Raw genomic sequence first — 22,315 nt, 5'->3', positions numbered from 1 at the left:
AAATAAAAGCAGGAAAAGGTCTTCCCAGTGGCAGCTTTGTGCTCCTCACTTAATAACAGAAACGCCTTTTGCTTTCCTGACTTAACTGGTAGGTGAGCAAATATCAAAAGCAGCATTGACAGCACTGAGATAAGCCCAGGCCTTACTGCGAGGGGGGAAGGGAACATTATTAGTAGCTATTAATCATCCTAAAAGGGTGGGGGATGGGTCACGTCCGGTACCCTGCCCTTGTGCAGACATGTTTCCTATGAGCAGTCCTGGCAGGGAGTACAAGCTGGATGTTGCAGTGCAGCAGTTTGTGGAAGGTTGCATTTCAGGGCAAGTTATTTCCAGAATGAAGAAGCTGAATTTTAAAATGTTTCCTTTTGGCAAATTCACTTATCCTTTTTATCGCTGTGCAATCCCTGTAGCTTCCCCTTAGGGAAGAGGTTTGGGTGGTACCTTAGTGGATTTAATAGCCCTTGTGGTACCAATGGCTCTTATCTGATGGAGAAGAGCACTCACACTTCAAATTCCTCTGAAGTGGACACAGAAGGGGAACTGACACCACAAGCACTGGCGAAGTGCTGAGGTGTCACTGTGAATGCTCATCCTGGGGGCTCTAGGAGTTTATTCAGGAGGCTTCAGCATTTCAGTGTCCCTGGCTGCTCCAGCTTAGCTGTTCCTGGTGGTACAGGATAATTTCTAGTAGCCTACCACATATTGTGTAGATTATCAGTCTTGAAATGCAAGATGTATAGCTGAGTCTCCAGCAGTGTTCCAGTGTTGGCATTAATCCACTGTTATTCTTGACCCTTTGGCAGTCTTGTCTGATTGAAAATGAATCATGGTAATAGTGTGCTGAGCTTGGTGTTCCTCAGGGGGGTGAGTAATGTGCCCCTCTCCCTCCTTTGGTACCAGAGGAAATAAATGCACCAGGAAACCAAGTAACATGGTTAAGGCCCAGCAACCAGGGTAGGACCCACACTGTGTCTTGTGCAACAAGGAGGACAGGTCCTTAGGGATATGTCTCAGAGTTCCTCTAATGACAGCTTCCAAGTCTGGTGGGACTGTGGGCAACTTTCAGTGCTCAGGGTTTCTTCACGGCTGCTAGCTGTCCCTGTGTGCTGGTTTTGGCTGGGGTAGAGTTTATTTTCTTCACAGTGGCTGGTATGTGGCTGTGTTTTGGATTTGTGCTGAACGCAGCATTGATAATATAGAGATGTTTTTGTTATTGCTGAGTAGAGCTTGCACAGAGCCAAGGCCTTTTCTGCTTTTTGTACTGCCATGCTGGTGAGGAGGCTGAGGGTGCATGGGAGGCTGGGAGGAGACACAGCTGGGACAGCTGACTCCAACTGATCAAAGGGATATTATGTACCATATGGCATCATGCTCAGTTATATAAAGAGGGGAAAGAAGGTAGAAGGGAGGGATGTTTGGAGTTAATGGCGTTTGTCTTTCCAAGTAACCATAATGTGTGATGGAGCCCTGTGCTCCTGGAGATGGGTGAACACCTGCCTGCCCATGGGAAGCAGTGAATTAATTTCTTGTTTTGCTTTGCTTGCATGAGCAGCTTTTGCTTTACCTTTTAAACTGTCTGTATCTCAACCCAGGAGTTTTTTCACTTCTACTCTTCAATTCTCTCTCTGGTCCTGCTGGTGGGGGGGTTAACGAGTGGCTGTGTGGTGCTTAGTTGCTGGGTGGGGTTGAACCATGACACCCTGTCACAAGGTTTACAGAAGGTACTCTCAAGGCAGTGTATACAGTGGAGTGGCTGTAGATTACACTCAGTGGCCTCAATAGTCCACCAGTCAGCTGCAGGCTGCAGCTTGGGAGATGATGATCTTGACATTTAAAGCAGATTTTCTATATCCATCTGTTGCCTTGTTTGGTCTTTTCAGCAGTACTTCCTCTGTCAGTTCATAGACTGCTTGCAGCATTAGAAGTGGTGTGCAGGTAGACACCAACTATTTGTTTGATCCATCTGAAGCTCTTTGGATTAATGTTGAGCACCTTAGTCAACCTTGGACATCTGTGATACACATCTGTGTCCTTCCCCTTTCCGTGAAATACTATCCTAGTAGAGACATGAAAAAAGAAAAGCATATTGTGATCTTTCTTCTGGTTAGGGAAAATACCCCCACTACAGCTGTGAGGGGATGTGCTGAAAACCTCGGTTTCAGCCCAGGGAAAACAGTAATTGTAATTGCTGATAATGTGTGACACTTCTAGAAGGGAAGTGTTTTCCTGGGGGCAGTGATTTGCCAACCAAACCCACGTTAGGAGGGATCTCTAAATCTTGTGAGCAATGTTTATTTATGTCTGACAGCTCTGCTGGGTTTGCTCAGCTGCTTTCCAGCATGCTGAAACCTAGCATGAGTGCGTAGAATGAGTACCACTTGCAATGGACTCATAAATGAGGTATGTCTCAGCTGCGAGGCATGTTTTAATCTGTACTCATGTCTGGGAGCAGTCCACCCTTCTCATTTCCTCTGCCTATTAAATAGTTGATGAAAGCCCACAGAAATCATTAAAATCCTTCCACAAAGTCATTAAAACTGCACAAAATCTTATACAGTGCTTGCAAAGCCACAAACGGGACATTATTCACCCTCCACCTAAGCAGTATGTTTGGCCCAAAGATGTCTCAGTTGCTAAGAGGACACATCTTTAAAAGAAGTAGGGAAAAATGAACCATCCACTTAGTTGATTTTCTTGAAAATGCCAAGTTTTAGCTGGGACCTTTTAATTTGGAGTGTCGTGCCAATGGCATTGCTGCATAGTTTCTTCTGTCTGGGATCTCAATGAGATTACCCCAAGCTCCTTCCATCAGTCATTTCTCAGGCAGAGCTCAGCACCTCTTTAGCAGTGCAGTGGTGTATCTGGAAAGCAAAGCACCAGGCATGGAGAGCAAAGGGAGATGTAATGTGGCAGAAGGTATTAAGGTGAGCTGTGGTCAGGCTGGAGGTGATGCTTCTACTTTTTCAGAAACTATTGTCAGCTTGTGGTTTAAAAGATGAAGTTTCTGATGCCTTTCTCCCTTCCATTCTGCTCATTAGATCATGCACTGCTTTGGGATTGATCTTGCTGAAGCCAGTGAGGGTGTGTTGCACCTGTTCCTGGGCAAAACCAGTTTATTACAACTAAAGAAGCAATCCAAAATCTTGAGCCCAAACCTTTCTTCCAGGGAAGGAAACAGATGAGATCGTGATGCAGGCAAAGGTGTTTGTGATTGGCATTGACTGTATTGCAGTGAGTCTGATACTTTTCTGTCACCTCTGTTCTTAGAGGCTTAGACTTCTGGCTTTGCTCAGCACCTTGTTCCACAGAGCACTTCTCTATCCAGCAGAGAGTTGCTTTCTGGATGATCCTGCTCTCTAGCATGAAATCAATTGCCTTGAGTGAAAATAGGATTTTTTTTTTCAGTCTACCTGTTGTTCCCTCTCCAAATTTCTATCTGTGGGTGACAAAAAAAAAAGAATTTTACTGCTAACTATTGCTGAGGAGTATCTAATAGACCCAGATAGATTTCTGCTAAGAATTTACTTTAGTTTTCACCTCTTTGCTTCCAGGTACCAGTGAGAGAAACCACAACTTGTCCAACTTTTCAGATGTTGTTGTGGAAAGCTTCTCACTGGAAAGTCCATTTACTCTTTTTGTTTTCTCTTAGGTGACTCCAGGTAGCAAAGCTGCAATAGCCAACTTGTGTATAGGAGACCAGATCATAGCCATTGATGGAGTGAACACGGATAACATGACACACCTTGAGGCTCAGAACAAAATCAAGGGTTGCACAGACGAACTCACTCTGACAGTCAGCAGGTACGTTGCTGGGCAAGGCTGGGGATGCACAGAGGGAGGGTTGCAGGGTGGGCAGTAGCTGTGTTTTGGTTTGACAGTAGACCTCTCTGGGTGGTTTAATTTGACCTCTTAGTGCTCTGTCTGGCAGGTGCTGGCTAGCAAGAGGGAACTGCATTTCATCCTTTAATCCTAATGCTACTTGCATTTGCTGCACTTGACCTTATAAAAGCAACCTTTCAAGTGAGGAGTTGGCTGATTCTTTGTGGCAGAGTCTCTCAGCTTATTCTGTGGCTCCTGACAGCAAGAAATCAAAGATGGTCTCACGAAAACTTCAGTCACAGCAGAGGAGGTACAAGATGACCTTCCTTCCTGTTGCACTGATTTAGCAGTTAAAATATATGGTTGTATGTTGTTCCAAGTGATTAATTGCCTGGTTTCTGGCACAGAGAGACTCAGAAATGTACGTTGTGAAGCCTCTTGATCAAACAACACTGTCAGTGCTAAACAGTGACAACCCAGGGTGCAGCAAGACTGTTAGGCATCAGTCTCTCCAAGTCCTGAAAAAGTAAAGGAAGCTGACAGCTGAGCCACAATCTCTGTCACTAGTGTAGAGCACAGGCTGACTTCAGCCTTCCCACCATCTTGAACTGCAGAGAAATGGACAACTTCGTTCTTTTCCCTAGCCATGCTTTATTTTTGGACCATCTTTGTAAAGAGAGGAAATGGAGATGGGAAGGCAGGGGTCTGCTTTGCATTGACCTGTTGCTGCTTAAAAGAACTGGAGCCTGCTTTTTGGTTTTTTTGGTTTTGTTTTTTGAGGATACTGGGGATTTATTCTTCCTTTTGGTTTGAATTGCAGCCATGGGTGCCAGCGCTTCTCAAAGTCAGATGGTAGATACAGTGTTGGCATCTGGAGTGAGTTTTTCCCGTGCCTGCCTTCCCCCAGAGTGATCATCCATCAGTTTCGGGGCAGATGCAGAGGAAGTGCCTTCAAAAGGAGTGCAAAAGCATGCCTTAAGTGACACAGTGGTTCAGTTGTTCAGTGCTTTTCTGTGATAAACAGAAGTCTTTTACCGTAGCTTGGACAATGCCAGGAGTTCAGGAGGCATTTCTCAGTTCAGGAAGAAGCGATGGGTCTTGGCCAAAAAAAGCCTGATGGTTCATTGAGGGAATTCACAGAGGGAAGAGCAGATCACAGTGCAGGCAGTGTGAATGGATGGCGAGCTTTGCAGTGGCCTGTTAACTCCAGAATTTCTCATACTGGCCTTGAATTTGGCAGCCTGTAAGGCTGCAGAAGAGTGCTTCTTTTCCTCTCCGAAATATCCAGCTGTTTGACTTGACAAACGAGTGCCATGTGGTTCCGGCTGGGAGACAGGAAGGGTAGCAAGGCCTCTTTCAGCCTGCAGGCAAGTTCACTCTTACAGATCATTGAGTCTGTAAAATGTGTTTGCTAATGTTAATTACAAAGTCATTAACTTTATAGCTACCCCATGCACATTTCATTGGCCTTGGGTGTGGAAGCTGCCCAGGGAGAGATTTCTAGCTGGATATGCAGCTGTGTAAAACTGTGCAGGGGCTTTGAGTTTGCACAGCTCAACTCTTTCATGACCTCCTTTTAGTGAGGTAGCAAGAGCGTGTGCTGGCTCTTCTGCTGCTGTACTGATCGCCAAGTATTGATGACAGAGTAGCCAAGAAGAGTGTCAAGACTGCAAAGATGTGAAAGCAATGATCTGACCACTTACCACTGCTCTATATAAAATCTGTGTGCATCATATTATCTATCCTGGTTGTACTCTTTTGAGAATATTTTATCCCTAGTGCTCAGCTGTCTCCTTCAAGGCCCCCACTCCACTGTGTTGTCCTAAAACCAGCTGTCCTCAGTAGAGTAGCTCTGTAAGTAGTTGGCTGAGTATGAAAAGGAAAGTATATAATTTGCACTTCAACACCACCAACTCTAGGGTGTTGTGTCCATGCTGTGTAGTTGTAGCTCGTTACCTGAATTAGTTGTACAAGGAGCTGTGCTGGCATGGACCATTGGTCTGACAGGACAGCAGCTCTGTGGGCTGGAGCATCACACACTGAGGATGTGCCCAGCTGGGCCAGGTTTTCTGGAGGGAAAAGTCTTCCAGTCCTTCTTTTCTACTCATCGTTGTAGAGATGTCTTGTGAAAGCATAAATCCTTAGTGATTTTTAAATTGCTAGCTGATGAATTTTAAATGTTTACTCATGTAAATGATTACCCAAGCTAAATGTTCTCTGACCTGCATTCAGAGTGGCAGCAAGGTTGTGCCAGATGAGATTTTAGACATAGGTCTGAGATCACATTAGATTTTTCAATTCCACCAAAGGATCAACACCATCGTGACAGTGGAGACTTCATATGTGACTGTGCTGTGAATGTGAAAAGTATGTGGTTTCAAAAGCCTAGTGGGTGAATTAATGGTAGACAAATCTATAAAGGTTGATATATACAGTGGAGTATCTCTGCTGCAGAAAGCCTTTAAACTGCAAGTAACTGGAGGCTAGGAGAGTATTTTATGGAAGTATTGTACTATGCTTATCTTTTTCTTGGGCTCTTCTGTGAACAAAAAAAAACTTTAAGCGTTTGTACTCCAAATAGGCAATCCTCTTGTCTTTTAATGGTAGTCAAGCAGTTAAGATGTCTTCATGTTTGGCTGTACTAATGATTATTTAAGAGAAGTGTAATTATAGAGAATTGAAAGGACTTAAACACTTCTGGTAAAGGAAATGCTGTTTGCACTGTATACTTGATTGTGTATATCAACAGCATTCCAATGTTTCCTGTTTCAGTATTTTTCTTAACGATGGTAACAGTCAAAAAATATTTCAAAACAGATTGTAGGCAGGAAATCGAGTCTTAACACATGTCACCATTAAAAATGGATCAAATTTCTAGCTGAAAAAAACATGCCTGGTCTACTTTTTCACCCAAGGGTGCAAATCTCTTAATTTCCTAGGATTTAAAACTCAGCCACAAATTGCTTTCTCTGAATCCTCTTTTTTTAAGTGGCACTGCCAGGTGCTTTGCTGTTTGATGTGTGAACAGAGTTGGAAAGGTCTGTTTTCTGCCTCCAAAGTGGGTGTTCAACGATGTTGGTGCATATACCAAATTCCTGCTGAACTTACTGTGTTGGGCATCTCCCTACTCTTTTCTGAGCCTGTGTTTGTTCATTCCTTTTGCTTTTTGTTTCAGGACAGAGAGTGCTTAGAGAAATGTAGTTTCCAAGGAACCAAAGTAAAGGTTCCATTATTGTCTTCAACATTATAAAATCAAGCTCAAGACAGTATGCTTCAGTCAACTGAAGCCCACCTGGTTGCTAAACTGAGAAATTCAGACAGATTTTAGAGCCTTTCCCATTCATGGGAATAATGAAGTTTGGGATCTCTTCTTTTTCCTTTTTTTTTTTTCCCTTTCTTTTTTTTTTTTTTTACAAATAGAGTGTGTATATCGCTGCACTGACATTTTAGGGTCAAGCAAAGTTTTGTCCCAGGCTGCTGCACTCCATTAGTGGGGGTAAGCAGCAACATGTGTCCAACAGATTGGAGAAAGGTATCACCCTCCATTGGAAATATAGTGTATTTTGGGTAAGACACTTGTTCTTACAAAGAACATTCAAAGAAAGGAAGGTGCAGGAGGAACAGATACTACCACAAAACACACCTGTTAGCCAGGCATAAAGATCCAGGCATAACCAGTGTTGGTGGAAATGCTCATGATGAATTTGACACAGAACTCTGTTGTAGCTGCAGAGGTACAGAAGCAGACAAATGTTCATTGCAGCACGGGTGAAAATTATTTCTGAAACAAATGGCTCTTTGCCTGTGGCTATAGTCACCAAATGGGTGGTAGAGCTGTGCAGCCCTGAGGCAACTCAAAGGTAAAGTATGTATTTATATGGTGATCTTTTTTTTCAAACAAAAAAAGAAGCGTTCCTATAGTGGGTCTGTCCTTCCCTGTATGTCTGGAGGCAGTTTGGGGGTGGTAATAAGAGAGGAATATTTGTGAAAAGGGATTGCAAACATGTCATCTCTTGTTCTGCTCCTACTGTCATTTTCCTCAAATTTCAAGCTGTTTTTCTGCAGCTCTTCTGCCAGCTTATAATATATTAATGCACCTTTTTTGTTTGCAAAACAGTCTTTTAATTTGCTAAAAGTTCTGCCAAGGAGCGAAGCTATGTATTTGTTCTTTGAAAAGTGCTGGGGTTAGGGAAGTCAGATCTGCTACCAGCACATGTTAAATGCGTTGTCAGAAAGGATCATGTGTAGATGCTTATGAAGAAGAAGGGAGCACGTGTGTTGCCCTCTACGTTTCGTTCAGTAGGTTCAGTTGTGCTCTTGCTTGCTCCATGTGTTCCCAGGTCTGAGCTGTGGGAATGAGTTGCATGAAGCCACAATAGGCTCAAATTTGTGTTCTAGGAAGTTCATGGAATCCGTTGACTCATTTAGGTTTGCTTTTTTGCTTCCCTGCCAAGGAGAGTTTTCCAGTTTCTGTCATCTTACTAATAATTCTTTTGGCCCTGGGAAAAGCCAGCTGCTCAGTGTGCAGCTATATAAGGGCATGCAGGTTGCCTGACCCTGAGTGGCTGCTCACAAACCTCTCCATGGCCAGTGTGGTGCTCCCAGTCCTACTGGCAGCATGCCAGCAGCTTTTACTAACAGCTGACACATTCAGAGTGATTTTGGCAAGTCGAGATAGGTATTTGTTGGCATTTTACTACCTGTTTGGCAAGGTAAAAATAGTTAACTCTGCAGCTGGCTAGTGGAAGAGCAGTGTGAGCTTGAGTGTCAGGTGTATCTTATCTTTTGTAGCTCTATAATGAACTTGCTTGTAATAAACTTCTGTTGCTTCTTCTTTGTAACTGGAATTGCCTTTTTGTTTTTAGTGGTTGTGTGAAGAGACACCTGAAATGCAAGAGGACCATGCATGGAGAAATGCATTTGGGGCCTCCTGTCTCTAGGGAGTTGTGACTATCAGTGCTGTTTGAATTGACAGTGGACTGCATGCAGCCCAAGTACAGTTCTACTTGCAAAGTGAATATGTCCATTAGTGGGTTGTTGCTAAAGGTGACTTCTCATGTTTAGGGCCAAGAGCATGTATTTTTCAGCTGTTGCAGCTAAAGGGCTGATTGAAAGGTATCCTCCTGGTGGCCTGAGAGCTCTTGTAGTTAGTTTCTAAACATTTTTAAAATGCCTGTCTAAAACTCTGGGGACGGGATTGGTGAAAGATAAATTCTTTAGGTCTTTCCTCATTTTTCAGCTAACAAACTTTGTGTTGCGCAAGAAACTTCTTGGTCTTTTGAGGTTTATTCTCTGCTTCGGTTTCTTAGTTGTGTCCATCCTAGTGTTTGAAATGGGAATGCAAATGTGCCTTTCTTCTTTATGGAAATTACATAGTACCTGTCACAGAACTAGACCCTCATTTTCCAGCTCTGAATTTTCTCTTGAAGATATGACCCAACTTTGCACACAAAGCACTGCTAGCAAAATCTAGGCTCTCGTGATGCTTCTGTTATACTGTGTTGAAGCCAAGTTGCTTGAAAAAGGTTGTGTTTCATAAATACCTCTCCAGATTCCTGCCTTGACTTGCATGCAGTTTCCTTCCTCCTCTTGCTACCAGTACCTCCCCATCCAAACTAGCATGGGAGAAATTTCTTTCTAAACTTGGGTCTTGGTTTCTGTCTGGATAAAACATCAAATGCATGGCTTATTCCCTGCCCCTGTCTTGGTAACTCTCTATCCTGTAGTAAGGAAACAGCATGTAAATGTAAACTCCAAACATGAAAACATTTGTATATCTACGTGTCTGAAATTAATTTGCTTGACACTAATTCTCAGGCCTGTTTGTGTCATGTTTTTGTCTTCTCTGCACTGTTTGAGCATTGCTCTCTGCTGGAGTCTCATTTGAAGGAATATGCATTAGAAACCATATTATAAAATAAATCATTAGTTTATCAGGAGTCTCTGAGCTACAGTAAGGATGCTGAAGCCTGCTGCCTTTCACTAGACAGAGTAGGATTCCCCAGCAGGCTGTTGGGACATCTAGTCCTTCCACTGGAGGTCCTCTCCCCCAAGTTTGGGAAAAAATCCTCAAGAAAGCCATTACCAGTAGCAGCCTGCTGCAAACTGAAAGCACTGTTACCAAGTTTGGGTTTGGCTGTCTACTCTGATACCTATTCCCTGCTTCATATAAATAAGATGTGAAAACATATAGATAAGATGCAAACGTGGTGAATCTAATCTGCCCTGCTGTGGTGCCCACACTTCCCAGTGCTGCAGAAAATAAGCCCTGGGCCAGCAGTGGGACATAAGGTCAACTTTTTAGGTGCTATTTTTCTTCCTTCTGCCACCACTTCAGTAGAATTACAGGTATTGACACCAGGAGCAGAGCCAGGAAACCCTTGCTGAGAACTGGGACCATAGTGGCCCTACCTAAAACCTACAGGCTGTGGGCTCCACAGGCGGTGCTGTGGGAAGGACCACATGCCTTGAAAGGCCTGCTTGGTAAAGCCAGGCGGGAGCAAAGCTGTCTCCTCTTTGAGGCTTCACAGGGGCCATAAATGGGCTGTTGAGAGTGGCCAAGGGGCTCTGCTGCAGCTGTTTTGAAGACAAAGGGAAACTTTATCTTCCCTGCCTTAGAGGGGCAGATGCACGGGCTATTTAACCTTTCTATTTGGATAACTTTTTAAACTGGATTGAAAGTAAAGCTTGGAGTGATCTTGCTGCTTCCATTTATATCCAGTGACAGATCAGAATGGCAGCAGGCTGGGACACAAACTTGAGCTGTTTGCCTTGTTAATAAATAAGGGAGAAAAATCTGGTCAAAAACCCGTTGGCTGCAGTAGTTGGCCATAGCTGCCTCCCCTACACTGGAGACCAGCATGCTGTGTCACCCTAAACTCACTGAGCGAGGGGCAGTGGGGAGAAAGTGCCTAGGGGGAAATTTCTGTTCTGTATTCATACACTGGCCTGCTCTAGGCTTAATTTTTTCAGTCTGATTAAAGCCTTCTGGTGCTTCTGAAAGCTGATAATATTAAACTGCTGTAAAAGAAAACGCTACCTCAAAAGTTCTTGGGTCACTGCTGTGAGAACTGGCACAGAGATGCTCATGCTAGAAATCAGCTGAAGTGTTTAATGCTTTCTGAGCTGCTCTTTCGTTTTCAGCTGATGTCCACTTGCTTAGAGCCTGACTGGCAGGATGTTTGATTTCCATATACTTTGCTGTATCCCCTGTTTTTTCAAAGGAGATGAAACTTGATCACACATGATCTCCAAACACTTCCAAGGAATAAGGCTTTGTATCGGTCAACAGGCTGCTCCCCTATGTACAAATACAGTCATCTGGTGCAAAATACAGCCATCCTAGAGATGGCTGTGACTTTGTGATGCTTGATAGCCATAATCTGGGTAAAACTGCTGGTTTCTCAGGTACCTTAAAGCACAGGTTACTAGAAGCAAAGAGAGAACAGTTGTTTTGTATTCACATGGGGCATATTGTGCATCCAGTAACAGCAGCTGTTGCAACAAGATGATCAGATTGGCATAGATCTGATTCCATGCAGCTATCACTCAATACTCAATACTTGTTAGTCTGTGTGTGTGCCCCACCTTGCCAGACAGCAGGATTTGGGTGGCATAGGTTGTCAGGTATCAGCACAGCAGGACGCAGTAGCTAGGAGTCAAAGATTTGCTATACCTGAATGCTTGTAAAAGATATGTGGTGTGACCTGTGTGATTGTACTTTCCTGTGAAAGGAGGTACAGCACAGCAGACTTTGTTCAGGTTTCTTCTGTATAAAGTCCAGAGTGTAATAAAGATAATATCAGGTCAGTAAAACTTATCCTCTTCCCTGAGTGAGAATGGTGCCTCCCATCTCCTCCCACTGAACTGCCTTCTGGATGCAAGTATTAAAATACTAGTTATGCAGCAAATGTCTGGGATATATATATTTATATGTGCATCACAGCTAAGACTGGGCTCTTTGAAAAATGTTGTGACTTTGAAGGGCTTTTAGAGTAATGGTGCAGACCAGACTGAATTTATCCTGGGTAACTCTATACCCTGTTTCTCCATCCTTGTCAGTTTTATGTGTCTTTTCTGTTTCTAGTCTCTTTCTCTTTCTTTAACTGGAAAGTCTCTTTCCAGTTATCCAGTTAATTCCTGTTTTGCTAACTAAGTACTTAAATTATAACTGGTCCTGGATCTACAAATGTCTGGGAAATACATCTATCTGCAGTTTCAGATTCCAGAAGGGGCTTCTGTCAAAACAGGACATGATTTTCAGACCTCATCCTAAGAGTTTATCAGGCATCTGATTGCTGCATGATGCAATGTTTAGCATTGAACAATGCTTTTCATTCAGCAATACTGCAGTCACTCATTCCCTACTTTTAAAAAGTTTGGGAAAAGCTGCACTTTTTAGTCCATTTGAGATGCTAACTACTGTCTGTACTTCTGAGAAATGTATGTAGCATATGTTTCCTACAAACTATCTCAAGCAAATCTAAGCACTCTGCTTCTTCTTCCCCACTTGTTTGTCATTCTTTGGGACATAGCAAAATTCCAAAATGATTATGGCAAAAGCAGTTGGTTTCAGTTGCAGAACTTGACTTGTGTTTCAGGCTGCTGTGAGTAATTGGGTCAGACCACAGATTAGTAAAGGTTATGTAGACTTTCTCTAACACATGATGTCATTTCAGTTCTTAGTCCCATTGCAGGCTTGGATCCTTCTTTTTTTTTTTTTTTTTTCTTTTTTTTTTTGTAATTCCCAAAATTCCTCTGTTAGTTCATCATGGATACCACTGTATAAATAAGAAAAAAATTCTGGAGACTCAAACCAAAAAGTATTTCTAGTTTATCTAAGGCAGTTTAACTTGAAGAACAAAATGTTCTCTATATAGTCAATACAGACAGGAACCGTTCCTCTCCCTGACTACCTGTAAAAGCTGAAACACACAGCAGTCTTAATTGTCTCACTTAATTAAAGGATCTGCATCTAAGAAATATCCCCAGCTTCTGCTGTTGGGTAGTCCCCAACTTGACTGCCTGGGTTGGAGCCCATAGAGTCACAAAGGGTAAACCAGGACAGCCACTGCTGAGATTTTGTCTTTCTCCAAGGATCTCATGCAACATATCTAAGTCATCTGCTTTATGTGCCTAAAATGAGGCTGTCTACATCTCTCCTAATGGGGATAGTGCTGTATAGGAGAGATTGAGGAAATGTTTGAGAAGTTGATGAACTTTGAGTCTTTTAATAACAGCAGTGATTCTCACTGATGAAAACAGATTAACTGTTCAAAATTTTTGTGTTGCAGAACAGAGGCAAAAGTCTGGTCACCACTTGTAAACGAGGAGGGAAAGACGCATCCTTATAAGATGAATCTGGCCTCTGAGCCACAGGTAAGTGATGGAGTAACTGTATGCTCTTGTTCCTGCCTGCTCCTGCAAGAGCAGTTCCTGGCCTGATCCTCCAAGGAGCTGAGCATGTGTCGTTCCATTGATCCTGTTGGGGATAGCACCATGCCCCATACCGTCTAGGGATCATGTGGCCCTTGGAAACCTTGAGAGACAGACTCCCTCCCTCATGGTGAGAAGCCTGCTGCTGTAAGAGGGAGTCAGATACCTTGCCAGGGGTAAAGTGTGTGGGTCAGGGGCATCCTCTGCCATCTGTATGCTTGCACCTACCGTGAGGCACAAAGAGCGCTGTAGAGCTGTGGCTCAATAAGTCATTGCTACTATGCTAAACCAGTTGATTTTCATAAGTAGAAAAGTCTTGAGAGGCAAGGAATATTATTCAGTCTTACAGTGTTTTCTGTGGGTTTGGATTTTTTTCTCTTACTAGCAGCCTAGCTGTGGAGGAAGTGGAAGAGAAATACTCCAGCCGGTTACATTTTTATCTGTGTGGCAGATCTTGCAGCCTCTGTCTAGGAGGTTGGAGTTGTAACCTATTGACAGCCTTGCTTTGATGGTCTGCTGTCTCTGTCAAGTAAATGCAGTAAAAACAGTGATCTGTGCAAGGGCATCACCTGGACTAGATTTAGAGGATTAACACTGCAAAAATCTTTAATAACTACACTAAAATCAGTGGCATTCCTATGGATTTTTACTGGGGCAGTGACATGGATTCTGGCCCTAGCACATGTCCTCTGTGAGTCTTTCTAGCAAAATAAGTAGATTATACAACTACTTTGACTCTGCAATTAATTAAGCTCTAATATTGATGTTTGGGTTGGAAAGAACCTGAAACTAAAGCAGCACATGTGCAGCAACACCCTGCCCAGACCTTGGCCTGGGATCTGTCCATGCTCCCTTTCACATCAAGCTGCTCTGTGTTGCTTGGCTTGAGAATTCAGTGCAGCATTCTCCAGGTATTTCATAACTCAGCCAAGGCACAGTGTGATACTGAACCATTTGGACTTAGTTTGAGCTGGGGCCATGTGGTGACACCTGTCTGTGACACTGTTGAGCTGAGATCTGGTCTCTCTTCTGCTGCCCAAGTTCTTGAAATGCTCTGCTTCAGCCTTGAGTCTTGGAGGCTATTTCTTGCCAAAGTAGTGGGGCAGAGTCTGCACTGAGGCTTTACTTCAAGGCTGCAGAGGGCTGTCATTTAATTCAGCAGGAGACTCAATCCTAGAGACCAATTTCCCAGCTCAGCCATTTATCAGAATTTAGCAAAATGTACCAAAATTAAACATGGGGCACAACACATGCCTCAAGAAGGAAATTAAAATAGCTCACTAAGTTTAGTTAACTTCAGCAAGAAACCTGCTGCTGCAGCCCTCCTGTCACTTGCTGCCCCACCACTGCACTTTTCTCCCCAGTCCAGCCTGGGTCACTGAATGGATGTCCACTGCTGGTCAAGTACTAAACATAAGCTATTATAATTAACTGGTGCCACCTCTTAAACTCACTTCCTGTGGTAGTTTTAACCCTAATCAATGGCTTTCCTTTAGTCAACTGCCTTTTGTGTGGTGTATTTGTATGTGAATCAGCCCTGGACTCTTTCAGGGATTTTACTGCAACTAAGAAAGAAACATGGGTGAGAAAGACCAACCTTAACTCTAGTCTTGCCCTGATTTTTGAAAGTCCTGTTAAAGGGCATCATGAAGGTCAGGCTAGTCAGGATTTAGTAATAATGCTGGTGGTGGAGCACACTCCCTCCTAAATCGTAATCTCAGTCCTAGTCCTCTAGCTCTGGCCATTGGATAGATATCCTGATACTGCTAGTTTGTAAGTATGGCACAACTGAATTTGTTGGTAACAACCTGTAACTGATTTGAGCAGAAGAATTTGATGCAAAACTGACTATGGAGAGATTCCTGTTACAAAGCTCTCTGATCAGTGACCCTTGTCTTACTGTTGTACTAAGAATCAACTGTTGCCTGAAAATTAGGCTTTGACCCCTCCTGATGGCTGATACTAGAAAGGTTATTTCCTAATGTGAAGGGAACATTCAAAATTCCACAGAAGTCTTGCCTTTTCTTCTTCCTTTCCTTAAAATTAAGCCAATCAAGTAATTTGCAGTTGCCTATGTGAGTGGGGCTTGCTGTTGTTCAGAGCACTGGGCTTTCCTCTAAAGGGCATTGCCTGCCACATATTCAAACAGAGGAGTTCAGCAGTGTGAGGGGACATGTATCATGTCTCCAAACCACAAGCTCCTATTTACTCTTACTGCATAATAGTGCCCAAACATCCTAATCTGCTGTGCCAAAGAAAAGTGTGAACACCATCAAGTTTTAAGGTGTTAGGTTTTTTGTTTGGTGAGTTGTTGTTTGGCTTTTTCTCTTTTAAATATACCCATTTCCTTTTTCAGTAGCTGAGGGCAGCAGGTAAGGTTTGTAGTGAGGTCTGTCTGCTTGGAGCATGAAATCAGCAGAGCAGCTGACTCCTGTCAGAGACTGTGGCAAGTGTCAGCCAAGTTGCTGTGGGGCTGTGTCTTTGCAGCATCGGCAGGGGTTTTGGCCAGGCCTGCTGCACATCAGCAGTAGCAGAGGGCAGAAGATGCTGTGCATATATATACCAGCATGGCAAACTGCTGTGACGTTTACCACAAAGATGCTGATCTCATTTTTCCAACAGGATCGGTTGAAGCTGTGAGTAGAGCTGAATCTTCGAAGGCAGCACTGAGCTGTTCAGGTTTTTTTAACTTGCTGGCCAGTGAAAACAGTATATTTGCTTTCCTTGGCATCAGTCTTGTGCAGAACACTTATTAACTCACTTACCAAAGAAAATAGGATACACTAAGTCCAAGGGGTTCGTTGAAGTCCTGATCCAGGGTCCTCTGACAATGGTTGTCACTGGCTTCACACATAGCCTTTTGAATGCAGACATATAATCATATGAATAGCCTTACTTCAGGCTGAAGGAAAAAAAAAGCTTTTAAACCTTTGCTGTCGTAATTGGACTGTAGTTATTCAGATATGTTACCACCTTTCTTAGAATTAATGTTTGATGTTGCCTTTCCTACCTTCAGTGTCTTAAAAAAAATTTCTCATGCTTGTCCACTTCCTTTTTGTCTTCCTATTTTATCAGCGCAGTTACTAGATCTTGCAAAAAAATTTTCAGTTTGTCTCAAGAACTATATGACTAGCTAGGTCACTTTTAAGATCACTGCTTACAGACTTTTTACCCAATTTGAAACAGACTATTTCTTTACTTCTGTAATTCTTTAGGAGGCTGACATTTGGTGACATGCTGTGTCATCCCTGTGGAAGTGTTTTCCCTTACTTGGAATGTAAGTTCAAGATACTTTTATTTGCCTTTGGAAAACAGAAAGGCATTCTACAACCTCCCATGCATTCCCCAAAGTTCTGAATCCAAAGACTGACTTCATTGTCTAAGCTGACCTTTGCCCATAGAGCTTTATTATTATTTCATTGCCATTATCCTTATCCTTCTAAATTAATTTAAACTGAGATAAGAGTGACAAAATTGCATTTCATCAAAAGGTGCAGCAGCTCATTGGTGGTGATGGCTCAGCAGCTGAGGCAGCTTTGTTTTGGTGTGACCATGGCAACATTAGAGGAAGGAAATGACGGTTTCTTAGTATATTTACTGAGTTATTTCACTTGCCCTTCTCACCCAGCTCCTAAGGGCAATCACTCACATCACAGGCATTTTCCCATCAAGACCTTTTTCCTCACCACAGTGGGAAAGATTAAAATAACATGTCTGTCTCTCCCCTCTGCATAATGTTTCTTGAGAAAAGTGATCTCAGCAAGAGAGAACAAGTTACTTGGTGACTAAGGTAATTTTAATTGCTTATGATACTGACCAGAGACCAGCATACCTTTCAGAGTCAGCCATGTGCTCTCGTGATCCTGGACCAGGCATTAAGCTCTGGACTCATGCACTGGTGTGCATGGCTGTGTTGCCCCTTGGTAAAATAAACAATAAAACTCTATACCCTCTGACTGTCTTGTCAGAGCTGGGCTCTGTGGGAGAAGGCCTCTGTTTTTGCTGAGTGAGCTAATGGCAGGAAAGAGCTGAGAGTCCATCTGCAAGGGCAGTGAACACCAGAACTATTTCCAGATAAACTTGTCCAGCTCCCTGAAGACCATATACTCCATTTGCAGCAAGGCACAGGTATTAACGTCAGCCCTCAAGAATGCCTGTGAAAACTCTTGGTTTGAGATGGATAGATCAGCTTCTCTTAGCCCCAGAAAGTATGGGCTTTCAAACACAAGGAAAGCCTGTTGTTTTGTTGTTTGTTTTTTTTAAAAGAGAAATAACCTCCAGACATGTATCTGGAGGAACTCTGAAGGTGAATCAGGGTAGTTGTGGGATGAGAGAGTCAGACAGCCACTTCTGTCTTCCCAAGACTTCTTAGAAGTGCCTGTCCCATGCTCATCCTTATCCTTGCAGAGTGATGTCATTGTTTCCGTCTTATGTATTTTATTTCCTTGGATACAAAGAAGGCAGGGGCTATAGAAACTGGGTGTGTGGCTGACTTGGCTTTTGATAAGGCCGTGCGTGTGTGGGCAATGCATGAAGCAATAAGCATATAAAGTAACAACACTGTGTTTCAGACAGGGAACTGTGCTGGCATATCGCGACCTGCTGGTTTTGGTTAAAAGGCGTTACTGCATGGGTGTGGAATGTGTTAGGGACGTGAAGGCAGAAGATGTGGGAAGCCAGTCTTGTTGTTTTACCCCCCTACAATAATAAAACCCCAAACCCTTCCTAATTTCTAATCAGATTTCAAAGCATTGCAAAAGATCTTTCCATAGCTGAAAAACCCCAAACAATAACAGAGGGAGAGGTGAAAGTAAAGGCACTTTTTAATACTTGTGATCACAGCTGATGAAACATAGCATGGGGTAGAGTTTGCCATGAAGATGTCCTCTTCTGAGCCATTGCTGCATGTTTGGCACAAGCAGCCTCCCTCCCCAGCATGCCTGCTGGGCATGAGCATTTGCCCATGGGTGGCTTTGCAAGGGCAAGGATGGAGATGGGGTTTGCCTGCTGGTCTTTGCTCTCCTTCACTGCCAGCAGGACCAGAATGCTCTTGCTTCCTGAGGTTTGGTCAGGGGCCTGCTTTCTTAGAGCTGAGTAAACATTTATACTGAGAGATGTTTAATCTTGTTTCCTTTTGGCATGGCTCTCGAGGTGTGCAATCCAGCATTGCCGGCCCCGAGCCTCCAGGTTCTGACTTGGGATGCAAAAATATCCCACGTTTCTGGGGCCGTATGGGGCAGTGGGTTTTGTTGGCTCACTCAGCTGCTCCAGGGGTGGGGAGCTGCTCTGTGGGGCTGCGGAGGCTTTCGCTTTTCCTTGCAACTGCAGGGCCTGGGCGCTAATTTATTTTTTTTTAATTTGTAACATGAGGTCGGAGTGAATCCCCCTATTCCAAGAGCTGGAGCTTTAGGAAATAACTATGCTGGCCAGTCTCCAAATCATTACTCTGCACCTGAAACTAATTTTTTGGTGGCTTCAAGCAGCTCCCTGCTCTGTATTTGGCCTGCCTTTCCTCTGAGGACTGCAGAGAGATGGTCTGGGAAGGGGCAGAGGGCAGGCAGGGGAGAGAGAGTTCTGTAGGTGTGGTGGCAGCAGGGCAGTAGCCAGCACCTCTGAGGCCCCAGCCCTGCTGGGTGCTTTCAGGCTGTGCTGTGGGGAGAGGAAACCCCACTAAACGGGAGAGGCTGTCTGACCCCTCACATCTTGGTTGAGTTTATTTAGTGAGTACAAAAAGCTTCCAGTTTCCTGTTTATGGTGGTGGTGAGGTCAGAGCAGCCAGAATGGCCTTGGACATGTCACTGCAGGGTGGAAGGGTGCCAAAAGCCCACCCTCACCCTAGTCTACCCCCAGCCTGCCCAAGGACACACGAGGCCATGGAGGTTTCCAGATGGCTTTGTGCCCCTGGTTCATGGGATGAGCCCCAGCTTAGCTGATCGAGGTGGCTCATCCTGGACTGGCTGTCTATCTGTCTGCCTTGCTCACAGCTGGGAATTTCCCTGGAGTCCCACATCCCAATTCCTGGTTACAAATGGGTTGAGTGGTGGTAGCCATGTCAATCTCTGGTGTATGGTGAAGAGGCAGCAGCTGCCCACACCATGAGCTGGTGGCTGGCCCCAGGCACAGAGGTGACAGCTGATGTTGCTGTGGGCTGGGTGTCAGTGTCGCCAGGCATGGCCTGAGAGGGAGGAAGGGGCCATTGTTTTCCCAGAAAATTCCCCATGACGCAGCCTGCAGCCGGTGCAGTAGGAAATGCTGATCTGCTTCCTGCCCCGGCACAGGGATATTTTCTCTGTCCCCCCAGACTGGTACCTTTGCTGGCAGCTCTCTGCCAGGAGGACTGGAGTGACGGTGGTGAAGCCCCTTAGCACCCAGCTGGAATGGCTGTGGTGCAGTGCCCCCATCTGCCCCCAGAGAGGGCTACTGACACTAACAGCCGGCACCCATAAAACTCATCTGGCAGAAGACGAGCATATTTAACTGAAAGCTGGGGTCCTGCAAACCTTGTTTGTCCTTGGGATTGAGAAATAGCTTTTTCTGTGGGATGGGAAGATTGGCACTGGTGCCTGGAGCACATGAGGTTGGGCTCCAAAGCCACTTGGAGCTTGTTCTTATAGGGGAGGTAGTTTCAGGTAGGGAGAGGGCTGTTGAAGGAATGGCTAAATTTTGAAGTGGGAGTTCAGAAGCAGCTAGCAGAGAAGTTTGTGCAGTTGCTAATCTATTTTAGCTTGGTCTAGCTACTCTGCCAGCCCCTCTGGAGACATACCTCTGCAGAGGCAGGAGGGGAGCAGGGCTAGTGTCTGTGCAGACAAGGCAATTCAACTATCACAGTATCAGATTATAGTGGTAAAATACTGCTCTTGAATATCCTGCCTGGAGGATTTGGAGCTTCCATATCCCAGCTTCAGACCAAAATAACCACTGTCAGTATCCCTACTTGCTGCTGGCTGCAGCCCGCTGCAGACAGGGCTGGTGTAAGGGGACTGAGTAAGGGGACTGAGGCAGCAAGGAAAGCTTGCAAGGAAGGTGAGGCAAGTGATTCAGATCTGCCTACAGGTGCCAACCGAAGATTTCTCTGAAGAGGTCTAATGTTAGTCACCATCCTCTGTACTACTGTCAAAGAAAGAGCAGGTCATGTCCTGACTGGATAAGATCTTGTCCTTTTATTCTTCCTTTGCAAACAGATGATTGCTTACTGCTCTTGCAGTGTGTGCCCCAGCCATGGATGCTGTTCAGTGCTGCTTACCCTCTTTTCCTTGTGTTGGTCCTGGGAAAGCCACAGCTTTAGAGACACTGCAAACCGCAGCCACCTGAACTGCATAAACCAGTTGCTGTCCCCACACATACACAGAGTATAGCAGCATTTTTGTACTAACATTTTTCACTTGCCTGCTGGTGGAAGGGTTTTTGGGAATATCACATATCTGACTTTTTTTCCAGTACTAAGTCAGAGACTCTCACAGAAGCACATGATTCCAGAAACTGGGGCTTTAACAAAACTGCTGCACAGCACAGGGCCTGGATTGGCAGTTCTGGAAAATCCCTGGGTAAATATATTTGACAGTGAAAACACATTATCTTTTGATCTTGGGATCATGAAAGCACTTGTTCTTTGCAAATTCCTTCCACAGCTCAAGCAGAAAGAGCAGCGTGGCGTGACAGGAAGCGCTGGAGAATTTGGATTATCCAAATGACCTTTATAATGTTACTGCTCTTGTAATACTTGTCTACAGACTCTTGGGTTATACACCTTCAGCACTGTTCTCCAGATGGGATTTTTCTAATCTAATCTTCAGACACCACCTTTTGCACCAATTTCTCTATTTAACCATTATAAACTCCCTTATGATCTGTGACCTTTGTCCACCTGAGAGCTACTACAGGTGTCCTGATACTTTTGAAAGCTTCATTTATGGTCTTAGATGTTACTACACAGCAGAAAACCTCTCTGGTGGTCAAAAGTAGGCCAAAAGCTCCTGTGTGGATTCTCTGCCTGAGTGCGTGTTGCAGTTCTTCTTGGAATCAAGGTTCTAATGTGGTGTCAGTCTCTTTTCTCCATCTAGCTGCCTTATTTTCTGAACACTTGTAGGAACTTAAGGATCCTTGAGGATTTGGGCTTGGCTGACAAAGGTGGATGTGGAAATGTGCCCATGTGCATGTGGGGTGTGTAATGGAGAGGCTTTACTTCCTTAGGAAATCAGAATTAAAAAAAAAATACTGTAAATTATTTTCTCTAATTCGTGGTTATTACTTAAATGTTTCTGCAATATGTTTTGTGACATGTTTTCAACTTTGAACCTATTTGACCTAAGAGTATAGCCCCCTTAGCCTAAATCTGCCTGTCTCTCATTAAAGCGACTATTTATGTGCATATCTGTAACCCTCTCCCATTTGTGGCCTCCAAATGGTGGGCTAGCATGTGTATTTAATGCTGATATCAGATCATTTTTCCCTATGGTGTGATATACAGGCTGAAGTAACTTTTTTTCTTTTGCTGAAGTCTACACTTTTGCCATGGGAAAAGACTGTTTTCATGAGTGCTATTCTGTGGTTTGAATGATATTGAAACAAAGGGAGATTAGCTAATTACCCCACTCTTTGTTCCTTTGGTGTGTGGGAAAGCTTCATGGCTGACATCCATACACATTGGCCAGAAAGCCATGGGAGAGCAGCCCTGTCACCCCACACCTGAACAACTTGAGCTACCCCACTGATTTCAAATGACTCGTAACTAATGAGTGTTTGGATCCATGCTGCTCTTCTCTGAGGGATCCTATGCTCTGCTTGATGCCATAAGTAGCATTTGAACGCCATGAAATGAGATGACTCCCATCTGTCAGTCTGGGAAGGCTATCCAGCTGCCTAAGGAAGTCTGGGGACATAAAAGTGATTTAAAGAAAAATCTGTAGGTGGATTTAGTCATACTTTTTTCTGGAGACTGTTTATCCTGTAACTGTATCTCTATCAAACAAATGCTGTGAGATGTTTACAGTGCAGTGAAGGCTCACGTCATTGCTGTAAAAGCCAGCGCCTGTATAGAGTGGGAGTGGGAACTGGTTGTGTT

General features: G+C 44.1%; 1 protein-coding gene across 1 annotated transcript in view; it reads left to right on the top strand.

Annotated features, from left to right (window-relative positions):
* PDLIM1 (PDZ and LIM domain 1) overlaps nucleotides 1–22,315 on the top strand; it is a 44,251-nt gene that overhangs the window by 8,756 nt on the left and 13,180 nt on the right. Inside the window, exons 2-3 of the mRNA XM_051800972.1 lie at nucleotides 3,650–3,801; nucleotides 13,113–13,197. Coding sequence (XP_051656932.1) covers nucleotides 3,650–3,801; nucleotides 13,113–13,197 — 237 coding nt within the window. The remainder of the gene's footprint in view (nucleotides 1–3,649; nucleotides 3,802–13,112; nucleotides 13,198–22,315) is intronic.

The sequence above is a fragment of the Manacus candei genome, unplaced genomic scaffold (genome assembly GCF_025592945.1).
Source record: "Manacus candei isolate 608988 ecotype Guabito, Panama unplaced genomic scaffold, ASM2559294v1 h1tg000050l, whole genome shotgun sequence".
Taxonomy (NCBI): domain Eukaryota; kingdom Metazoa; phylum Chordata; class Aves; order Passeriformes; family Pipridae; genus Manacus; species Manacus candei.
This window is presented reverse-complemented; position numbering and strand designations above follow the sequence as displayed.